The sequence below is a fragment of the Oncorhynchus mykiss genome, chromosome 13, assembly GCF_057628025.1.
Source record: "Oncorhynchus mykiss isolate SJ-2025 chromosome 13, ASM5762802v1, whole genome shotgun sequence".
Taxonomy (NCBI): domain Eukaryota; kingdom Metazoa; phylum Chordata; class Actinopteri; order Salmoniformes; family Salmonidae; genus Oncorhynchus; species Oncorhynchus mykiss.
The window spans coordinates 62,032,922-62,054,230 of NC_143034.1; the positions used below are offsets into that span (position 1 = coordinate 62,032,922).

General features: G+C 42.9%; 1 protein-coding gene across 1 annotated transcript in view; it reads left to right on the forward strand.

Moving 5' to 3' along the window:
* The window catches only part of LOC110539012 (voltage-dependent T-type calcium channel subunit alpha-1I), a 137,691-nt gene extending 117,094 nt beyond the window's left edge, over positions 1-20,597 (forward strand). The window contains exons 31-35 of the mRNA XM_090197059.1: positions 7,244-7,399; positions 9,883-10,020; positions 12,284-12,470; positions 16,464-16,732; positions 17,093-20,597. Of these exons, the coding sequence (XP_090053185.1) occupies positions 7,244-7,399; positions 9,883-10,020; positions 12,284-12,470; positions 16,464-16,732; positions 17,093-17,788 (1,446 nt within the window). The 3' untranslated portion in view covers positions 17,789-20,597. The remainder of the gene's footprint in view (positions 1-7,243; positions 7,400-9,882; positions 10,021-12,283; positions 12,471-16,463; positions 16,733-17,092) is intronic.
* The last annotated feature ends 712 nt before the right edge of the window (positions 20,598-21,309 follow it).

The window sequence follows — 21,309 nt, forward strand, 5'->3', positions numbered from 1 at the left end:
CTGTGAGAGAAACAGAGAAAGAGAGAGACTCTTTTAGCATCATCCTTAGCTCTGGCGTCTTCCCCAATATTTGGAACCAAGGTCTGATCACCCCAATCCACAAAAGTGGACACAAATTTGACACCAATAACTACTGTGGGATATGCGTCAACAGCAACAGCAGAAAATCCTCTGCATTATCATTAACAGCGAACTCGTACATTTCCTCAGTGAAAACAATGTACTGAACAAATGTCAAATTGGCTTTTTACCAAATTACCGTACAACAAACCATGTATTCATCCTGCACACCCTAATTGACAAACAAAATGGGACAATATAAATATATATAGAGAGAGAGAGAGACAGAGAGAGAGAGACAGAGAGACAGACAGAGAGAGAGAGACAGAGAGACAGAGAGAGAGGAATTAACTGAAGGGCGCATGTTCTCACCAGGTGGCCAACACTATTGTTGTCTAGAAAAATAGAAATGGCCTTATTATCAACCTATTAGGACTCAGCCATAGTCATTCAGGCGTGTGCCTGCGTGGTGGGCGTGTGCCTGCGTGGTGGGCGTGTGCCTGCGTGGTGGGCGTGTGCCTGCGTGGTGGGCGTGTGCCTGCGTGGTGGGCGTGTGCCTGCGTGGTGGGCGTGTGCCTGCGTGGTGGGCGTGTGCCTGCGTGGTGGGCGTGTGCCTGCGTGGTGGGCGTGTGCCTGCGTGGTGGGCGTGTGCCTGCGTGGTGGGCGTGTGCCTGCGTGGTGGGCGTGTGCCTGCGTGGTGGGCGTGTGCCTGCGTGGTGGGCGTGTGCCTGCGTGGTGGGCGTGTGCCTGCGTGGTGGGCGTGTGCCTGCGTGGTGGGCGTGTGCCTGCGTGGTGGGCGTGTGCCTGCGTGGTGGGCGTGTGCCTGCGTGGTGGGCGTGTGCCTGCGTGGTGGGCGTGTGCCTGCGTGGTGGGCGTGTGCCTGCGTGGTGGGTGTGTGCCTGCGTGGTGGGCGTGTGCCTGCGTGGTGGGCGTGTGCCTGCGTGGTGGGCGTGTGCCTGCGTGGTGGGCGTGTGCCTGCGTGCGTGCATGTACATGGGTGTATGTGTTCCTTTGCTATTTCGTAACACAGTCATTCAGGGCCTACTCCAGTGCTGTTCTTAACGACCCACACACACTGAGGAATATCTGGACTCTGTATAGATGTAGTCTATTGTTATATAATGTATAGTGATGGGGAATAAATCGATACAGGTACATATCGGGATATTATCGTATTGATACAGTGCCTTGCGAAAGTATTCGGCCCCCTTGAACTTTGCGACCTTTTGCCACATTACAGGCTTCAAACATAAAGATATAAAACTGTATTTTTTTGTGAAGAATCAACAACAAGTGGGACACAATCATGAAGTGGAACGACATTTATTGGATATTTCAAACTTTTTTAACAAATCAAAAACTGAAAAATTGGGCGTGCAAAATTATTCAGCCCCCTTAAGTTAATACTTTGTAGCGCCACCTTTTGCTGCGATTACAGCTGTAAGTCGCTTGGGGTATGTCTCTATCAGTTTTGCACATCAAGAGACTGACATTTTTTCCCATTCCTCCTTGCAAAACAGCTCGAGCTCAGTGAGGTTGGATCGAGAGCATTTGTGAACAGCAGTTTTCAGTTCTTTCCACAGATTCTCGATTGGATTCAGGTCTGGACTTTGACTTGGCCATTCTAACACCTGGATATGTTTATTTTTGAACCATTCCATTGTAGATTTTGCTTTATGTTTTGGATCATTGTCTTGTTGGAAGACAAATCTCCGTCCCAGTCGCAGGTCTTTTGCAGACTGCATCAGGTTTTCTTCCAGAATGGTCCTGTATTTGGCTCCATCCATCTTCCCATCAATTTTAACCATCTTCCCTGTCCCTGCTGAAGAAAAGCAGGCCCAAACCATGATGCTGCCACCACCATGTTTGACAGTGGGGATGGTGTGTTCAGTGTGATGAGCTGTGTTGCTTTTACGCCAAACATAACGTTTTGCATTGTTGCCAAAAAGTTCAATTTTGGTTTCATCTGACCAGAGCACCTTCTTCCACATGTTTGGTGTGTCTCCCAGGTGGCTTGTGGCAAACTTTAAACAACACTTTTTATGGATATCTTTAAGAAATGTCTTTCTTCTTGCCACTCTTCCATAAAGGCCAGATTTGTGCAATATACAACTGATTGTTGTCCTATGGACAGAGTCTCCCACCTCAGCTGTAGATCTCTGCAGTTCATCCAGAGTGATCATGGGCCTCTTGGCTGCATCTCTGATCAGTCTTCTTCTTGTATGAGCTGAAAGTTTAGAGGGACGGCCAGGTCTTGGTAGATTTGCAGTGGTCTGATAGTCCTTCCATTTCAATATTATCGCTTGCACAGTGCTCCTTGGGATGTTTAAAGCTTGGGAAATCTTTTTGTATCCAAATCCGGCTTTAAACTTCTTCACAACAGTATCTCGGACCTGCCTGGTGTGTTCCTTGTTCTTCATGATGCTCTCTGCGCTTTTAACGGACCTCTGAGACTATCACAGTGCAGGTGCATTTATACGGAGACTTGATTACACACAGGTGGATTGTATTTATCATCATTAGTCATTTAGGTCAACATTGGATCATTCAGAGATCCTCACTGAACTTCTGGAGAGAGTTTGCTGCACTGAAAGTAAAGGGGCTGAATAATTTTGCACGCCCAATATTTCAGTTTTTGATTTGTTAAAAAAGTTTGAAATATCCAATAAATGTCGTTCCACTTCATGATTGTGTCCCACATGTTGTTGATTCTTCACAAAAAAATACAGTTTTATATCTTTATGTTTGAAGCCTGAAATGTGGCAAAAGGTCGCAAAGTTCAAGGGGGCCGAATACTTTCGCAAGGCACTGTATATTGTTTTGGCTGTACCTGCACCAAAACTCCACTCTATTTTTTCCTTCATACCTCGTTCTCCATCTTCTTTTTAAATAGGGAGCCAATTTGTTTTCAGCACTTTTATTTCCATGACTCATCAAAGAAAGCTCATTTTCTCATGTCTCTCTCTTGTCCCTATGCAGCAGATATATGGTGAGCAATATGTTTGGAACATCGGATCGCCAAATAATTACAGTATCGCATCACAATATAGATAGAATCATGAGAAGCGCAATACATATTGTATCAGCACCTAAGTATAGTGATGATATCTTATCTTGAGGTCCCTCCCAGCCATAGTTATATACGTATCCTGTAGATATATTTTATGAGCCAGGTTCATTTTGGTAACGATGAAGGCATAGTTAGACTGAGCAAGGACTATAACCTGTTGCTAATGGCAAACACTTTTAAACAACAGCTGCCTTCCTACATGTAAAACATTGGCTGGTGATTGGCTGTGTATGTGGGTTACTGTATATGTGGGTTAGCAGTGTTAGACAACGGCTGCAGTTTATGTAACTATAACACTGACGGTACACTTTACTAGATTTTTCCATTGCTGAAAAGAAAGAATAAATTGAGCCTGTGGATTTAGCATCCTATGACCCTGTTTCCTTAGTACTGTATGTATTTAGGGTAATGTTTCTTAGTGCTGTATGTATTTAGGGGAATGTTTCTTAGTACTGTATGTATTTAGGGGAATGTGTCTTAGTGCTGTATGTATTTAGGGGAATGTTTCTTAGTACTGTATGTATTTATGGGAATGTTTCTTAGTGCTGTATGTATTTAGGGGAATGTTTCTGAGTGCTGTATGTATTTAGGGGAATGTTTCTTAGTACTGTATGTATTTAGGGGAATGTTTATTAGTACTGTATGTATTTAGGGGAATGTTTCTTAGTGCTGTATGTATTTAGGGGAATGTTTCTTAGTACTGTATGTATTTAGGGGAATGTTTCTTAGTACTGTATGTATTTAGGGGAATGTGTCTTAGTACTGTATGTATTTAGGGGAATGTTTCTTAGTGCTGTATGTATTTAGGGGAATGTTTCTTAGTACTGTATGTATTTAGGGGAATGTGTCTTAGTGCTGTATGTATTTAGGGGAATGTTTCTTAGTGCTGTATGTATTTAGGGGAATGTTTCTTAGTACTGTATGTATTTAGGGGAATGTGTCTTAGTGCTGTATGTATTTAGGGGAATGTTTCTTAGTGCTGTATGTATTTAGGGGAATGTTTCTTAGTGCTGTATGTATTTAGGGGAATGTTTCTTAGTACTGTATGTATTTAGGGGAATGTGTCTTAGTGCTGTATGTATTTAGGGGAATGTTTCTTAGCACTGTATGTATTTAGGGGAATGTTTCTTAGTGCTGTATGTATTTAGGGGAATGTTTCTTAGTACTGTATGTATTTAGGGGAATGTGTCTTAGTGCTGTATGTATTTAGGGGAATGTTTCTTAGTACTGTATGTATTTAGGGGAATGTTTCTTAGTGCTGTATGTATTTAGGGGAATGTTTCTTAGTGCTGTATGTATTTAGGGGAATGTTTCTTAGTACTGTATGTATTTAGGGGAATGTGTCTTAGTGCTGTATGTATTTAGGGGAATGTTTCTTAGTACTGTATGTATTTAGGGGAATGTGTCTTAGTGCTGTATGTATTTAGGGGAATGTTTCTTAGTGCTGTATGTATTTAGGGGAATGTTTCTTAGTACTGTATGTATTTAGGGGAATGTTTCTTAGTGCTGTATGTATTTAGGGTAATGTTTCTTAGTGCTGTATGTATTTAGGGGAATGTTTCTTAGTGCTGTATGTATTTAGGGGAATGTTTCTTAGTACTGTATGTATTTAGGGGAATGTTTCTTAGTGCTGTATGTATTTAGGGGAATGTTTCTTAGTACTGTATGTATTTAGGAGAATGTTTCTTAGTACTGTATGTATTTAGGGGAATGTTTCTTAGTGCTGTATGTATTTAGGGGAATGTTTCTTAGTACTGTATGTATTTAGGAGAATGTTTCTTAGTACTGTATGTATTTAGGGGAATGTTTCTTAGTGCTGTATGTATTTAGGGGAATGTTTCTTAGTGCTGTATGTATTTAGGGGAATGTTTCTTAGTACTGTATGTATTTAGGGGAATGTTTCTTAGTGCTGTATGTATTTAGGGGAATGTTTCTTAGTACTGTATGTATTTAGAGGAATGTTTCTTAGTACTGTATGTATTTAGGGGAATGTTTCTTAGTACTGTATGTATTTAAGATAATGTTTCTTAGTACTGTATGTATTTAGGATAATGTTTCTTAGTACTGTATGTATTTAGGGGAATGTTTCTTAGTACTGTATGTATTTAGGGGAATGTTTCTTAGTGCTGTATGTATTTAGGGGAATGTTTCTTAGTACTGTATGTATTTAGGATAATGTTTCTTAGTACTGTATGTATTTAGGGGAATGTTTCTTAGTACTGTATGTATTTAGGGGAATGTTTCTTAGTGCCTTATGTATTTAGGGGAATGTTTCTTAGTACTGTATGTATTTAGGGGAATGTTTCTTAGTACTGTATGTATTTAGGGGAATGTTTCTTAGTACTGTATGTATTTTGGGGAATGTTTCTTAGTACTGTATGTATTTAGGGGAATGTTTCTGCAGAGAAGAGCACATTTATGGGCCATGTAAGCACAGGTGGATAGTCACTAGATGGGCATGCAAGAATGGACAAGAGCAGTTTGTTAGTGTTTGGAACTTCTGTCCTTTGTGACAAGGCGAAATAGTGACGACTCTATCTCTGCCTGTGTGGTTATCTGGTATTAGTGAATGTCTTTCAACGGCATTTCAGCCAATCAGATTTCAGATTTCTCTGAACGTGTTTTAGAATGGTTTATTGTTATGTAACTGTTAGTGTTTTGGCTATAGGGGAAACAATGAAAGCACCGCTATCAAGGTGCCATTATCAACACAAGGAATTATAGATTTTCTTAGTGAAAATAACACTTGTAGAAATTACAGCAGTTGAGGTAATATGTGGCCAATTCAGTTGCTTTTCTTTTTACTATTTTTCCAGTCAATCTAATTGCACAGAAGAAGTATTACAGAACAACTATTTTGCTGATGAGATTCAAGATAGAAAATCATATAATAAAGTTTAGATAGATTACTACTTCATTGTATTAATGTAATAACAGTCTGCCATCTCATTTAGCTATTGAACATCTAATAGAGACATGTATCAAATCTATCACAGATTTCACTAGGTGTAGGTGTTACTAGGTGTATATATCACTAGGTGTAGATGTCACTAGGTGTAGATGTTACTAGGTGTAGATGTTACTAGGTGTAGATGTTACTAGGTGTAGATATCACTAGGTGTAGATGTCACTAGGTGGAGATATCACTGGTGTAGATGTCACCCGGTGTAGATGTAGCTATGTGTAGATGTCGCTATGTGTAGATGTTACTAGGTGTAGGTGTAACTAGGTGTAGATGTCACTAGGTGTATTTGTTACTAGGTGTAGGTGTTACTAGGTGTAGATGTCACTAGGTGTAGGTGTTACTAGGTGTAGATGTCACTAGGTGTAGGTGTTACTAGGTGTAGATGTTACTAGGTGTAGGTGTAACTAGGTGTAGATGTTACTAGGTATGGTGTAACTAGGTGTAGATGTCACTAGGTGTAGATGTTACTAGGTGTAGATGTTGCTAGGTGTAGGTGTAACTAGGTGTAGATGTTACTAGGTGTTGATGTCACTAGGTGTTGATGTCACTAGGTGTAGATGTCACTAGGTGTAGATTTCGATATGTGTAGATGTCGCTAGGTGTCGATGTCGCTAGGTGTCGATGTCGCTAGGTGTAGGTGTCACTAGGTGTTCAGCCCTATGCTGTGATTCCTCTATGGATTGACCCTTTGTAGCTGTAAGTTAACCCTATAATATATCTACATTGATGTTACCATGTAATAACTGTGTTCCAGGATATGATATAATGAACTATGTAATAACTATGTGTTCCAGGATATGATATAATGAACCATGTAATAACTATGTGTTCCAGGATATGATATAATGAACCATGTAATAACTATGTGTTCCAGGATATGATATAATGAACCATGTAATAACTGTGTTCCAGGATATGATATAATGAACCATGTAATAACTGTGTTCCAGGATATGATATAATGAACCATGTAATAACTATGTGTTCCAGGATATGATATAATGAACCATGTAATAACTGTGTTCCAGGATATGATATAATGAACCATGTAATAACTATGTGTTCCAGGATATGATATAATGAACAATGTAATAACTATGTGTTCCAGGATATGATATTATTAACCAAGTAATAACTGTGTGTTCCAGGAGAGTCAGTGGCTGGACAGTGTGTCTCTGCTGATTAAGGACTCATTTGAAGGAGAGATGCTGATGATTGACAACCTCTCTGGATCTGTCTTCCATCACTACTCATCTACCTCTTCTCCTGTCTGGAAGGACTGTAAGAGCCACCCACAACTAGAGGTAAACACATGAACCATGCATATGTAGACGCACACACACACACACACACACACACACATACACACACACACACACACACACACACACACACACACACACACACACACACACACACACACACACACACTATCCCTGTTGCTAGTTGTGTCCATCACAATGATAAAGTGTAACGGACCACTCTGGAAAGTAATAACTGGGATTTGAACCTCTTCACCTGTCACTCTTCCTCTCTGCCTGACTGCAGATGCTGTCAAGCTATCAATCTGTCATCTCCTCCTCTTTTACATGCTCCACCCATCTCTGATTTATCATGTCATTAAACTATCTCCCTCTTTTTCTCTCTCTATCCTGACGTCTGTGTTTGTCTTCCAGCTATCGTGTGTGTGTGTGTGTGTGTGTGTGTGTGTGTGTGTGTGTGTGTGTGTGTGTGTGTGTGTGTGTGTGTGTGTGTGTGTGTGTGTGTGTGTGTGTGTGTGTGTGTGTGTGTGTGTGTGTGTGTGTGTGTGTGTGTGTGTGTGTGTGTGTGCGCGCGTGTGTGTGTGTGATTGTTGTGCCCCAGGGCATGGAGCGACAACAGCAACACTGATTCTTATTTAAACCTATGTTAAGGGGACAGTGGGCATGTCTTGGTGCATTAAGACATACACCATATATACAAAAGTATGTGGACATTCCTTAAATTTGTGGATTCGGTTATTTCAGCCACACCTGTTGCCGACAGGTGTATAAAATTTAGCACACAGCCATGTAATATCCATAGACAAACATTGGCAGTAGACTTGCCTCACTGAAGAGCTCGGTGACTTTCAACGTGGAACCGTCATAGGATGCCACCTTTCTAACAAGTCAGTTTGTAAAATGTCTGCCCTGATAGAGCTACCCCAGTAAAGTGTAAGTGCTGTTATTGTGATGTGGAAACGTTTTGGAGCAACAACAGCTCAGCTGCGAAGTGGTAGGCTACACAAGCTCACAGAACGGGACCACCGAGTGCCGAAGTGTGTAACGCGTAAAAATCATCTGTCCTTGGTTGCAACACTCACTACCGAGTTCCAAACTGCCTCTGGAAGCAACGTCAGTACAAGAACTGTTCGTCAGAAACTTAATGAAATGGGTTTCCATGGCCGAGCAACTGCACACGAGCCTAAGATTACCATGCACAATGTCAAGCGTTGGCTGGAGTGGTGTAAAGCTCGCCGACACTGGTGCAGTGGAAAAACGTTATTTGGAGTGATGAGTCACGCTTCACCATTTAGCAGTCTGACGGACGAATCTGGGTTTGGCGGATACCAGGAAAACACTATCTGCCCCAATGCATAGTGCCAACTGTAAAGTTTGGTGGAGGAGGAATTAGGGTCTGGGGCTGTTTTTCATGGTTCGGGCTAGGCCCCTTAGTTCCAATGAAGGGAAATCTTAACACTACGGCATACAATGACATTCTAGACAATTCTGTGAAGTCCCTTTCCTGTTTCAGCATGACAATGCCGCCGTGCACAAAGCGAAGTCCATACAGAAATTGTTTGCAGAGGTTAGTGTGGAAGAACTTGACTGGCCTGCACAGAGCCCTGACCTCAACCCATCGAACACCTTTGGGATGAATAGGAACGCCGACTGCAAGTCAGGCCTAATCGCCCAGCATCATTACCCGACCTCACTAATGTTTTTGTGGCTGAATGGAAACAAGTCCCTGCAGCAATGTTCCGACACCTAGTGGAAAACCTTCCTAGAAGTGGAGGCCGTTATAGCAGCAAAGGGTGGACCAACTATATTAATGCCCATGATTTTGGAATGTTCGACTAGCACGTGTCCACATTCTTTTGGTCATGTAGTGTTTACAGGGTCTGTTTGGAAACAACCCAACAAGGGACTTGTGATAGTTAGGGCCCTAAGCTTCTCCTGACAACATCAGGGGCCTTTATCTCTGTTTCTCTGAACACATTCCATTCTCCCAGTCTATTTTCACCACCTTCTATCTCTCTCTGTCTTGCTCCCTTTTTCTAATTATCCCCCCCTTCCCTACCTCTCTCTCCCCTCCTCCCTCCTTCTCCCCTCCTCCCTCCCGCTCTCCTCTTGCCTCCGGCATACTGCAGTGGTAATTTACTGCTGTATATGAGCCGTGAATCTCTCTTTATGAATCTCTTTGTCTCACTCACCCACAGGCACATGTTCATATAACGGCCCCTCCCTCACCCCATTGGATTTCAATTGTCTCTGGTTTGTGTCCATTCTCTCTCTTAGTTTTAGATAACTTTCTCTCTCTCCTTCACTTTCCCTTTCCCCCTTTTTTTCTCCATCACTCCTTCCACCTCCGTCTCTCTTCCCCTCTCTCTCCCCCTCTCAATCTCTCTCTCCCCCTCTCTCTCCCTCTCTCACTCTCTCTCCCACCCTTCTCTCTCTCTTTCCCCCCTTCTCTCTCTCTCCCTCTCTCTCGCTCCTTCTCCCCCCTCTCTCCTTCTCTCCTCCTCTCTCTCTCTCCCCCTCTACAGCAGATCCGGCTGGCAGAGATAGAGCAGGCATCTCTGAGGTCAGACCAAATGTCAGACAAGTCTTCGTCTCCGGCCCTACCTGATGACCTCAGCCTGGACGACCAGAGTGTCCACCAGCTGCTGGTGCGGGAGGGAAAGGTAGAGATGGAGGGGTTATAAATGGGAAGGGGGTTTTGGAGGACAATGGAGGGGGTTGAGAAGTGGGACTGGGTAGCAGACCTGGGTTCAAATAGTTTTGAGCATGCTTTAACCATCCTGCAGTACCAATAAGACAAGGTCTGCACTTTAGAAAATAAGATGTTAAATACTAGTTGAACCCAAGTCTGAGGATGAGGTGATAGAGGGGGTGGACAGTGGGTGCCCTTGGTCTCCAGTACAGAAAGAATACTTGCGTTCCAATAAAGGAAGCATGGCACAAAGTTCCAGGGGCATAAGAATACATCCTGAATCCTGCTGAAGCTCTAATCTCCTGTACAGAGACCTTCAGGAATTGAAATCCATTCAGTCCACTGCCTCCCCTCTGGACTGTGAGGGCTATCTTCCTCTTTCTCCTCTACTACATCGTTCCTCCCTTTCCTTTACCCCCCTCCGGCAATTACACCTCTGTCTGCCCCATCCCTCGCTATCTTCCTATCATCCCTCCCTGTGCGTTATCCTTCCCTCTAGTTGTTTGATGCTAGTAGGAGTGTGTGGGGGATTGTGTGTTTTATACACATTTTACTATACTTATGTGTCATGGTTCCTCCTGGCACCAGAGGGCGGTCTAGAGACTTTTATTGGACTGTGTCTTATTATTTCATGATTGTTTCCCCTGTAAGAGAGGTGTGTTTTCTGTTGAATTCAGTTTCCTGTATGTTTCCCCTGTGTGAGTTTCGAGTGCTGGTGTTTGTTGTTTTTGGTTAAAAAAAATTCTGTTTCGTTACATTCTCCATTATTCAAGTTAAGTATTTAAGTTTTTCCCAAGACGCTGATTCCTGGTCTGGTTCATTCTCTGCTCATTGGTTCAATTTGCCTCACAAGAATAGTAAGACTTAGCTGTTTGTGTGTGTGTGCGAGCAAGCACGAGAGACAGAAGTAGGCCTTAACCAACTAATGATCCAAATCAGAAAAGAGCTGTTAAATTCTACAACCAACTAAAAGGAAGCGATTCCCAAACCTTCCATAACAAAGGCATCACCGAGATGAACCCGGAGAAGAGTTCCCTTAGTAAACTGGTCCTGGGGCTCTGTTCACAAACAGAGCCCCAGGACAGCAACATAACTAGACCCAACCAAATCAGAAAAAAAAGATAATTACTTGACACATTGGAAAGAACTAACAACAAAAAAACAGAGCAAACTAGAATGCTATTTGGCCCTAAACAAAGAATACACAGTGGCAGAATACCTGACCGCTGTGACTGACCCAAACTTAAGGAAAGCTTTAACAATGTACAGACTCAGTGAGCATAGCCTTGCTATTGAGAAAGGCTGTGAAAGGCAGACCTGGCTCTCAAGAGAAGACAGGCTATGTTGCACACTGCCCACAAAATGAGGTGGAAACTGAGCTGTACTTCCTAACCTCACGCCAAATGTATGACCATATTAGAGACACATATTTCCCTCAGATTACACAGATCCACAAAGAATTTTTAAAACAAATCCAATTTTGATAAACTCCTATATCTATTGGGTGAAATACCACAGTGTGACATCACAGCAGCAAGATACGTGACCTGTTGCCACAAGAAAAAGGCAACCAGTGCAGAACAAAGACCATTGTAAATACAACCCATATTTATGTTTATTTATTTTTCCTTTTCTACTTTAACTATTTGCACATAATGTGACATTTGTAATGTCTTTATTCTTTTGGAACTTTTGTGAGTGTAATGTGTACTGTTAATTTTTATTGTTTATTTCACTTTTGTTTATTATCTAGTTCACTTGCTTTGGCAATGTTAACATGTGTTTCTCATGCCAATAAAGTCCTTAAATTGAAATGAATTGAGAGACCGAGACCTTCCGGCTGTGTCCAGATAGCACACATGGCTACCAGGGTTGATGTGGGCCATAATCAGTCATCTAGAAGGGATTTGAATCAGAAGTGCTCATAGCTGATAGTAATATCCAGATGAAGGTCCTAGGGAATCACTTTTAGCGTGTATTTTATTACACTTTTATCTGAACCAGGAAGTCCATTGCAGATAAAGAATCTCTCTAGATAAAAGAGACTCCTTCTTTTCCTCAGAGACTAAGTGTGTATGCTAGCAGGCTAGGAGCTTGGACGCTAGCCGGCACTCCCTTCAGTAATAATGAAGTGCAGTACTGCACCCTATTATGCCCCACTCCACATTTAATTATAATAACAGACAACATAAACAGGTACAGTGTGTGTCAACATGTGTGTTTTCTCCCCTCAGGAGGAGAGGGGCAGTGACTCCCAGGGTTCAGAGGAGGCTGGCGGAAGAGGGGACTCCTTGACCCAGGCCCAGACAGGGGGGTCGAGGCACTGCAGGGCCCACAGTTCAGTAGCCGAGGAGGGGGCTCCACTCCTGGTGGAGGTGGGGGTCCATCAGAGACACAAGACCCCATCCCACCACAGCCCTGGTGAGTCCAGTCATACCCTCTGCTCCAGCCTTTCCAGCCTAATGTGTATTGCTGTATATGTGTGTGTATATCAGCCATTGAATTAGTCCATATATATATATATATATTTATATATACATATTATATATATATATATATATATATATATATATATATATATATATATATATATATATATATATATATATATATATATATATATATATATATGGACTAATTCAATGGCTTGCAAAAGTATTCACCCACCCTTGGAATTATTCCTATTTTGTTGCCTTACAACCTGGAATTAAAATATATTTTTGGGGGGGTTGTATCTTTTGATTTACACAACATGCAACACCTTGAAGATGCAAAATATGTTTTATTGTGAAACATATAAGAAATTAGACAAAAAAACTGAAAACTTGAGCGTGATTAACTTTTCACCCCTCCCAAAGTCAATACTTTGCAGAGTCACCTTTTGCAGCAATTACAGCTGCAAGTCTCTTGGGGTATGTCTCTATAAGCTTTACACATCTAGCCACTGGGATTTTTGCCCATTCTTCAAGGAAAAACTGCTCCAGCTTCTTCAAGTTGGATCGGTTCCGCTGTACAGCAATCTTTAAGTCATACCACAGGTTCTCAATTGGATTGAGGTCTAGGCTTTGACAAGGCCATTTAAATGTTTCCCCTTAAACCACTCGAGTGTTGCTTTATCAGTATGCTTAGGGTCATTGTCCTGCTGGAAGGTGAACCTCTGTCCCAGTCTGAAATCTCTGGAAGACTGAAACAGGTTTCCCTCAAGAATTTCCCTGTATTTAGCGCCATCCATCATTCCCTCAATTCTGACCAGTTTCCCAGTCCCTGTCGATGAAAAACATCCCCACAGCATGATACTGCCACCTCCATGGGATGGTGTTCTCGGGGTGATGAGGTGTTGGGTTTGCGCCAGACATAGCATTTTTCTTGATGGCCAAAAAGCTCAATTTTGGTCTCATCTGACCAGAGTACCTTCTTACATATGTTTGGGAAGCCTCCCACATGCCTTTTGGCGAACACCAAACATGTTTGCTTATTTCTTCTTTAAGCAATGGCTTTTTTTGGCCACTCTTCCATAAAGCCCAGCTCTGTGGAGTGTATGGCTTAAAGTGGTCCTATGGACAGGTACTCCAATCTCCGCTGTGGAGTTTGCAAATCCTTCAGGGTTATCTTTGGTCTCTTTGTTGCCTCTCTGATTAATGCGCTCTTTGCCTGGTCCGTGAGTGTTTGTGAGCGGCCCTCTCTTGGCAGGTTTGTTGTGGTGCCATATTCTTTCCATTTTTTAATAATGGGTTTAATGGTGCTCAGTGGAATGTTTAAAGTTTCTGATATTTTTTTATACCCAACCCTGATCTGTGCTTCTACAACTTTGTCCTTGATCTGTTTGGAAAGCTCCTTGGTCTTCATTGTGCCGCTTGCTTGGTGTTGCCCCTTGCTTAGTGCTGTTGCAGACTCTAGGCCTTTCAGAACAGGTGCTGAGATATGCTGAGATCATGTGACAGATTATGTGACACTTAGATTGCACACAGGTGGACTTTATTTAACTAATTAAATGACTTCTGAAGGTAATTGGTTGCACCAGATCTTATTTAGGGGTTTCATAGCAAAGGGGGGAAGACATATGCACGCACCACTTTTCTGTTTAAAATATTTAAAAAAGAATGAAACAACCTTTTTTTTCACCACTTTTGACTATTTTGTGTAAATCCAAATAAAATCAATTTAAATTACAGGCTGTAATGCAACAAAATAGGGAAAATGCCAAGGGCGATGAATACCTTTGCAAGGCACTGTAAAGTATATCTTATGTTTTCACATTATTGAGCCAAACCTGCAATAAAATCTTTAAATCGGTGTATGCAACCAATAAACGTTTATTTGATTTGAACTGAGCTGAGCTAAGCTGAGCTGTACATAGCCAGCCCATCACAGTGCAGGTTGGTCCTACACTCTTAGAAAAAAGGGATCCAAAACGGGTCTTCAGCTGTCCCAATTAGAGGTCGACCGATTAATCGGAATGGCCGATTAATTAGGGTCGATTTCAAGTTTTCACAACAATAAGCCAAGGTAAGTTGCTAGCTAGCATTAAACTTATCTTATAAAAACAATCATTCATAATCACTAGTTAACTACACCTGGTTGATGATATTACTAGATATTATCTAGCGTGTCCTGCGTTGCATATAATCTGACTGAGCATATAAGTATCTAAGTATCTGACTGAGTGGTGGTAGGCAGAAGCAGGCTCGTAAACATTCATTAAAACAGCACTTTTGTGCGTTTTGACAGCAGCTCTTCGTTGTGCGTCAAGCATTGCGCTGTTTATGACTTCAAGCTTATCAACTTCCGAGATGAGGCCCGTGTAACCGAAGTGAAATGGCTAGCTAGTTAGCGCGCGCTAATTGTCGTTGTGTTGCTGGTTCGAGCCCAGGGAGGAGCGAGGAGAGGGACGGAAGCTATACTGTTACACTGGCAATACTAAAGTGCCTATAAGAGCATCCAATAGTCAAAGGTTAATGAAAGACAAATGGTATAGAGGGAAATAGTCCTATGATTCCTATAATAACTACAACCCAAAACTTCTTACCTGGGAATATTGAAGACTCATGTTAAAAGGAACCACCAGCTTTCATATGTTCTCATGTTCTGAGCAAGGAACTGAAACGTTAGCTTTCTTACATGGCACATATTGCACTTTTACTTTCTTCTCCAACACTTTGTTTTTGCATGATTTAAACCAAATTGAACATGTTTCATTATTTACTTGAGGCTAAATTGATTTTATTGATGTATTATATTAAGTTAAAATAAGTGTTCATTCAGTATTGTTGTAATTGTCATTATTACAAATACATTTAAAAAAATCGGCCGATTAATCGCTATCGTTTTTTTGGTCTTCCAATAATCGGTATCGGCATTGAAAAATCATAATCGGTCGACCTCTAGTCCCAATAGGATAACCCTCTTTGGTTCCAGGTAGAACCGTTTTTGGTTCCAGGTAGAACTCATATGGGTTCCATGTAGAACCCTGTGGGGAAAGTGTTCTACATGGAATCCAATAGGGTTCTACCTGGAACCAAATATGTACTACTTGGGAACAAAAAGGGTTCTTCAAACGGTTCTCCTTTGGGGACAGCTGAAAGAACCCTTTTGGTTCTAGATAGCAGTTTGTTTATTTCTTGAAGAGTGTATTCATGGGTTGCACCTCCGTCGCTCGGTTGCATCATGACATTGTTATGAACGTTCTCAAGCCGCTCTCTGCCATAGTGGTGCCCGAAAGTCGAATGATGCCCAGTCATTCTGAAAGGGGCCTAATGACTGTTTAATCTAAATTACACTATAGTGGCCTGGAAATACTATGACGTTGCTACAGAAGGCAAATAATTAGTAGGAAACATCTTTGCCATCATTATCATGTCGTAAAGTGTACTTTAGAGAGATGGCAATGTTGCCATTAGCTAGCGACGTTAGCTAGCTAAAATCCGGTCCTGGCCCTGCAATTTTAGCTAGTTATCTAAAGTTATACTGCATCTTAAGTCAATCTGGCAACATCATAATGATGACAACAGGTTTTCCTACTAATTAGTTGCTTCCTTTTGAAATGCCATCTTGTTTCCAAACCACTATAATGCACTTTAGACTAAATCTTCATTCATCTTCATTAGCTCCAATTGACAATGTATTAAGTAAAACATTCAGTCGGAACCAGGCCCTGAATAGAATCTTCAGAACAGCATTGTAATGCAATGTGCAATCCATGAATAGAGTGAATCAGACATCACAGTACAGTACAGTGGCAATGTTGCTCTCCCTGGAATGATGTGCATTATTTGCATGGTCTTTGTCAGTCTAATCATCAATATCAGTAATGACTGTTTATCCCTACAGGCTAAATGGATTGTATTTATGTGGTGTTTCACTCGGGATCTAGATGGAATAGTATATTTGCCTTACAGCCTTTCTCTCTGTCTCCAGGTGGCACCTCCTGCAGTAGCACTAAGGCAGGAGAAGGATCAGATGAGGGAGGAAGAGGAGGAGGAAGAGTAGGGGCGGCCAGTGCCTCTGGTTCTCCTGCTCTTATCCGTCTGCCAGCGGAGTTCTTCCACCCCGTGGCAGCAGCGGCCCTGCCGGCGCCCCCCAGGGCCAGAGTAGGGCGGCCCTCACGGGGCCTCAGACTCACCTCCCCGGCCTCCTGGTCCTCCCTGCGCTCCCAAGGAGCCCACAGCCGGGTGCTCTGCACGCAGGTAAGACCAGGCCTACTGTATGTACTGTATGTACTGTATGTAACAGATACCAACACACTGAATAATGTCATTCCTGTAGGGTCTAATGTTAGATCGAGAAATGTATACAAACCTCAGGCTTCCCTCTGATTGGCAAATGTATGTGTCCACCCCCTTGTTATCTTTAATGAGTGTCCGCCACACTGTTTGGTGCTGTTATGACCCTTTTGTGTTGTACACTGCCACCAGAGCAACCAACAGACTGTACAGTACACATTGCACAGCCTACAGTGTAGTCAGTCAAACATTGACTCTAATGTTGTTATTTATTACAATATCTCACTCCACATCTCCACCCTGCCCCTCTCGCTCTGCCCTCAGTGCCCGTCCCATAGTGACTCGTCTCTGGCCAAGGGGAGCTCCGATGGCAGCCTCCAGACCACCCTAGAGGAAGGACTCAGCTTCAGTGTTTCGCCCCCTCAAGACCTGGTGTCCCCCCTCCCTCCTCTACCCCTGCTCTGCCCCCTGCTCCCTGAGGACCCCACCAGCTGCCCAGCAGGCCAGACTCTGAGACCGCGGCCCAGCCCCTCGTCAGGCCCTGCCCTCACCCTCCAGGCCACTCGGGGCCACCAGCGGAGCCAGAGCAGCGGCAGGGGTAGCATCAGCCCCGGCTACACCCGGGAAGACTCCATGGACCCCGTTCCATGTGACCTGGAGGACCTGGGCATCGGGATCAGTTTGTCTATCGGGGGGTGTGGCTCCAGCCAGGCGGGCAACAGCGAACACTTGTCGGAGACGCTAAGCAGTCTGTCGCTCACATCGTTGCTCTCGCCCGCCTCCCTGGCACCCCCGGGGGTGAAGAAATGCAACAGCACTGGGAGCTTGAATCAGAGGGCGAGGAGGGGGGAGGGGAGACAGATCCTAGGGTTGGAGTTGGACCACCAGGGCTTCCTGGCCAACCCTTGGGGAGAGAGTGGGGGAGGCAGAGGAGAGGAGGGACAGTTGGGAGAGGCGCCGGACCTCAAGGGGAAAAGCTCAAGCCAAACAACAGTAGGGTCCTGTAGTAAAAACAGATGAAGCCTGAATCCCTTGTTGTCTACTACAGCTCCTATTAGGATTCATCAACCCCTTACTGTTCCTCTCCGTCCCCCTCAGGCAGAGAGAAGTTTGACGTTTTTGACAACGTGTGATGTAATCCAGTGAATTCCTATAACCAAACCCCTCCCTCTCGCTCTATAAATATTTGTTTATGACCCCCCCCCTGTCCCATTTTGTGCTACCCTGTGGCAGTGGTTCAGGTGTGGAGGGTCAGAGATCAAACGGTGGAAGGTTAAAGGGGATTACAGGTGTGACACCTGTGGTGGGGGTGTGGGGGGCTGGGATGGACCCCCCATCATACCCCTGTGGAGGAGAAGGACCCCCAGAGGTGGAGACAGACCAGGAGGGCTGCATCATCATATCAGGGAGATATACATAGAAGATGTAGCCAGAGACAAGCTGAGACAGAGATGTAACGAGAACATTTTGTCTGAACGTCGTTCCTGTTTTCCTGTTTGTTTTCATTTTTTCTTCGGCTTCACAGAAGTTTAAAATGCAAAAATAGAATATCTAACAAAACTGAGCTGATCAAGCCAACAGATTTGATTTATTTTTCGGTGTGGCTGTAAATCACAGTGTAGTAGGAGGCTGTATGTACGTTGCAGTGTAGAATGAGCCTGAATGTACGTCACGGTGTAGGAGGGCTGAAGCCAGATCTGTTGTGGTAGACGGAGGCTACAGGTCCTTGTGTGTGGAGTGGAAGAGGGGTGAGGAGGTCTAGGTTGAACAGAGGTAGTGTAGAGGTCACCTGAGAAGGAGTTGTTATAGTGGAAGAGCTGAGACTTAGGTAGCAAAAGCATGCGTTAACTTATCATCACCATCACCTAACCCCTTCCCTCCATCGGTACTTTTCACGAAGGAGTGTGTGTGTGTGTGTGTGTGTGTGTGTGTGTGTGTGTGTGTGTGTGTGTGTGTGTGTGTGTGTGTGTGTGTGTGTGTGTGTGTGTGTGGGTGTGTGTGTGTGTGATAGTACAACAGGAAAAAGAGAGACAGAGAGATAGAGACCATACTAAGATCCCACTCCTGCATGCAACAGTTTGTGAAATAGGCTCTTTTATCCCAACGTCACTCACTCAGAGAGAAGGACAGGGAGTGAATGAGAGAGACAGGACAGCCTGCTATATCCACTCACAGTAGCAAAGCATCTCTGTCAAAGACACTGACCCTCTTGAGACAAACAACCTGAGGAGACGAGACGAGCACCATTCACTCTGGGAGATGAAAACTTCACACCTGCATACAGTTGCTTCACAATGGAAGGTGTGTGAAATTCAAACCTGTCACTTCTTTCTCTTTGTCACTTTGCCAAAGTAAGAAAGGAAGAATATATCCGAGATATGAATTCCAGACCAATAGAACCTCCTAGAAGATGGAGGCGGTTTGCCTGCATGATGGAATTATTGCATTTTACCCAAGAGTTTTAATATATATACCGAAGTGTATCAAGATGTCAATGTTGAGATGATAATTATAAAGTGGTTTCTATTCCAATATTTTTTTAGAATACAGAATAGGAGCGTGACAGTGTTGTCATGACTTTGTCCTTAACCTATACCTTACCCGTACGATTTCTCGTATAACTTATTGTCGAAAACCATTTGTCTGCAAGTGGCTTTCAGTTTTATAATGTGGGGTTAAAAATATATCATTTTTATTATTAAAAGTGTGTGGAGAGAACAACCAAGCAAAAAAATGTAAATAAGCTCTGTGCGCTGAAGAAAAAGTTCCCTTGGGGACACGTAACTTTGGGAATTTCGGTTCCTCCTGGAATTTTGGATTTTGGAATCCCAAATGAAGACCAAAGGAGGGAAGGGCCATAATTTCGCAGCACAGGAGAACATTTCCTAATCACAGACATTCCCGGGACGAACAGGGAACGTTGTCGCTTAGCTTAGCCTCCTATGCTAACACCAAGATGAAAAAACATTGCTGATCTTTTTGAAAGCTTTAATTTGAGTGTCATACCAATACATGATGACATATCTAATTATTGACACATCAATGTTCCTTAGCATGGTTATGGGATTGCAATAGGATGCTTCTCCTTGTTTAAAAGATACGCAATTCACTCACCCCCTCTATCTCTCTCTCTAACACACATCTGTAGTAGCAAACCCTAGTTTTGATATCAAGCTGTCACTGTAACGATGAATAAACATTGCATCTTTTCCCAACCTTTTGGTATGCCACTCAGTACATCTGAGATGAAGTGGCCATCTTAGCCTGACCTAGAATACACTTTTGTATCCCTGGTGGGGTTTTTTGGGGGGAGGGTTCTCATTGAGGTGATGAGCAAAGTTCGGTTTGACCTGTTTAATGAACTTCATTGAAATTTAATTGAATCACTGGTGATTGTCTTTAACATGTTTGGAACATGTGGGATATCAGTGAGTGATTATTGCTATGGGTTGTCTGTTACTGTAACTTCAGGAGATGCCACTTTATTATTATAGTCCACACCTGGACCGTCTTGGTTAATGGTGGTGGGAATAGGTAGAAGCTGCCCCTAACCACTGATACAAGGTCAGATATTAGTTCATCCCCTTAATCTTTAAGGTTAGAATAAAGGGTTGGGTAATCTGATTCTAGATCTGTGGTTAGGGGCGACCTCAACCTCCAGGTGTAAAACATGAGCGTGTGGGTTGACAGGAACCATAACGTGACCTTGAAGGGCTGTTTTAGCTTCAAAGATGTTCTCATAAATGACCAGATAAATCTCTAAGTCAATGACTATGGCATCAAAGGTAAGCCTAACGGCACAGCAATAAATGTTCTTATGTGTTTGCCCTGAGTACATGATGTCATAGTAGTTCTTATCTCACCACAGTATAATTGTAGCCTGTTGTATCATGTCCTTTTTCTGAGAAAACAATAATGTCATTGTGGAGTTTTTCTGCCTTCTGAACTAACAGCCACTAACAGAATACATTTCTGACTTTCCGGAGACCAATCAGGAGAGAGCTGGGCTGCCATTGGATCAGATGAACACGAGGTAATTTAGAACTCTGGGTCGAGAGATCAAACCACTAGAGAATAAAGTGTACATATGTCAACAGAGGAATAACCAGTGAGATGGTACAGTACTTTAACACACAACATGCTGCAATGGACAGTGCCTGGTGTTGAGGTGTGTAACCTACAATATAAATCTGTACATAATTTTTAATGTATGCTATGTTATCAACAATAATGACAACACCTAAAAAACATGCAGTTTGTTGAGACTAAAAGCATACAACCAATCAAAACTTAAATTTTACATGATAGATCCACAGATACAATTGATATTGTATCATGGAATGTGAAGGGAATGAACAAGCCAATGAAGATCCACAAAATATCACACAGTGGGCCATGGACTTTTCCACATGTGCAGGGTTCAGAGAGAAACTAGTATTGACAGGAAGCATTTCCCTGAATTTTTTTAACCTTTATTTAACCAGGAAGGGCTCATTGAGATTAAAATGTCTTTTTCAAGAGCGCCCTGGGCAAGATAGGCA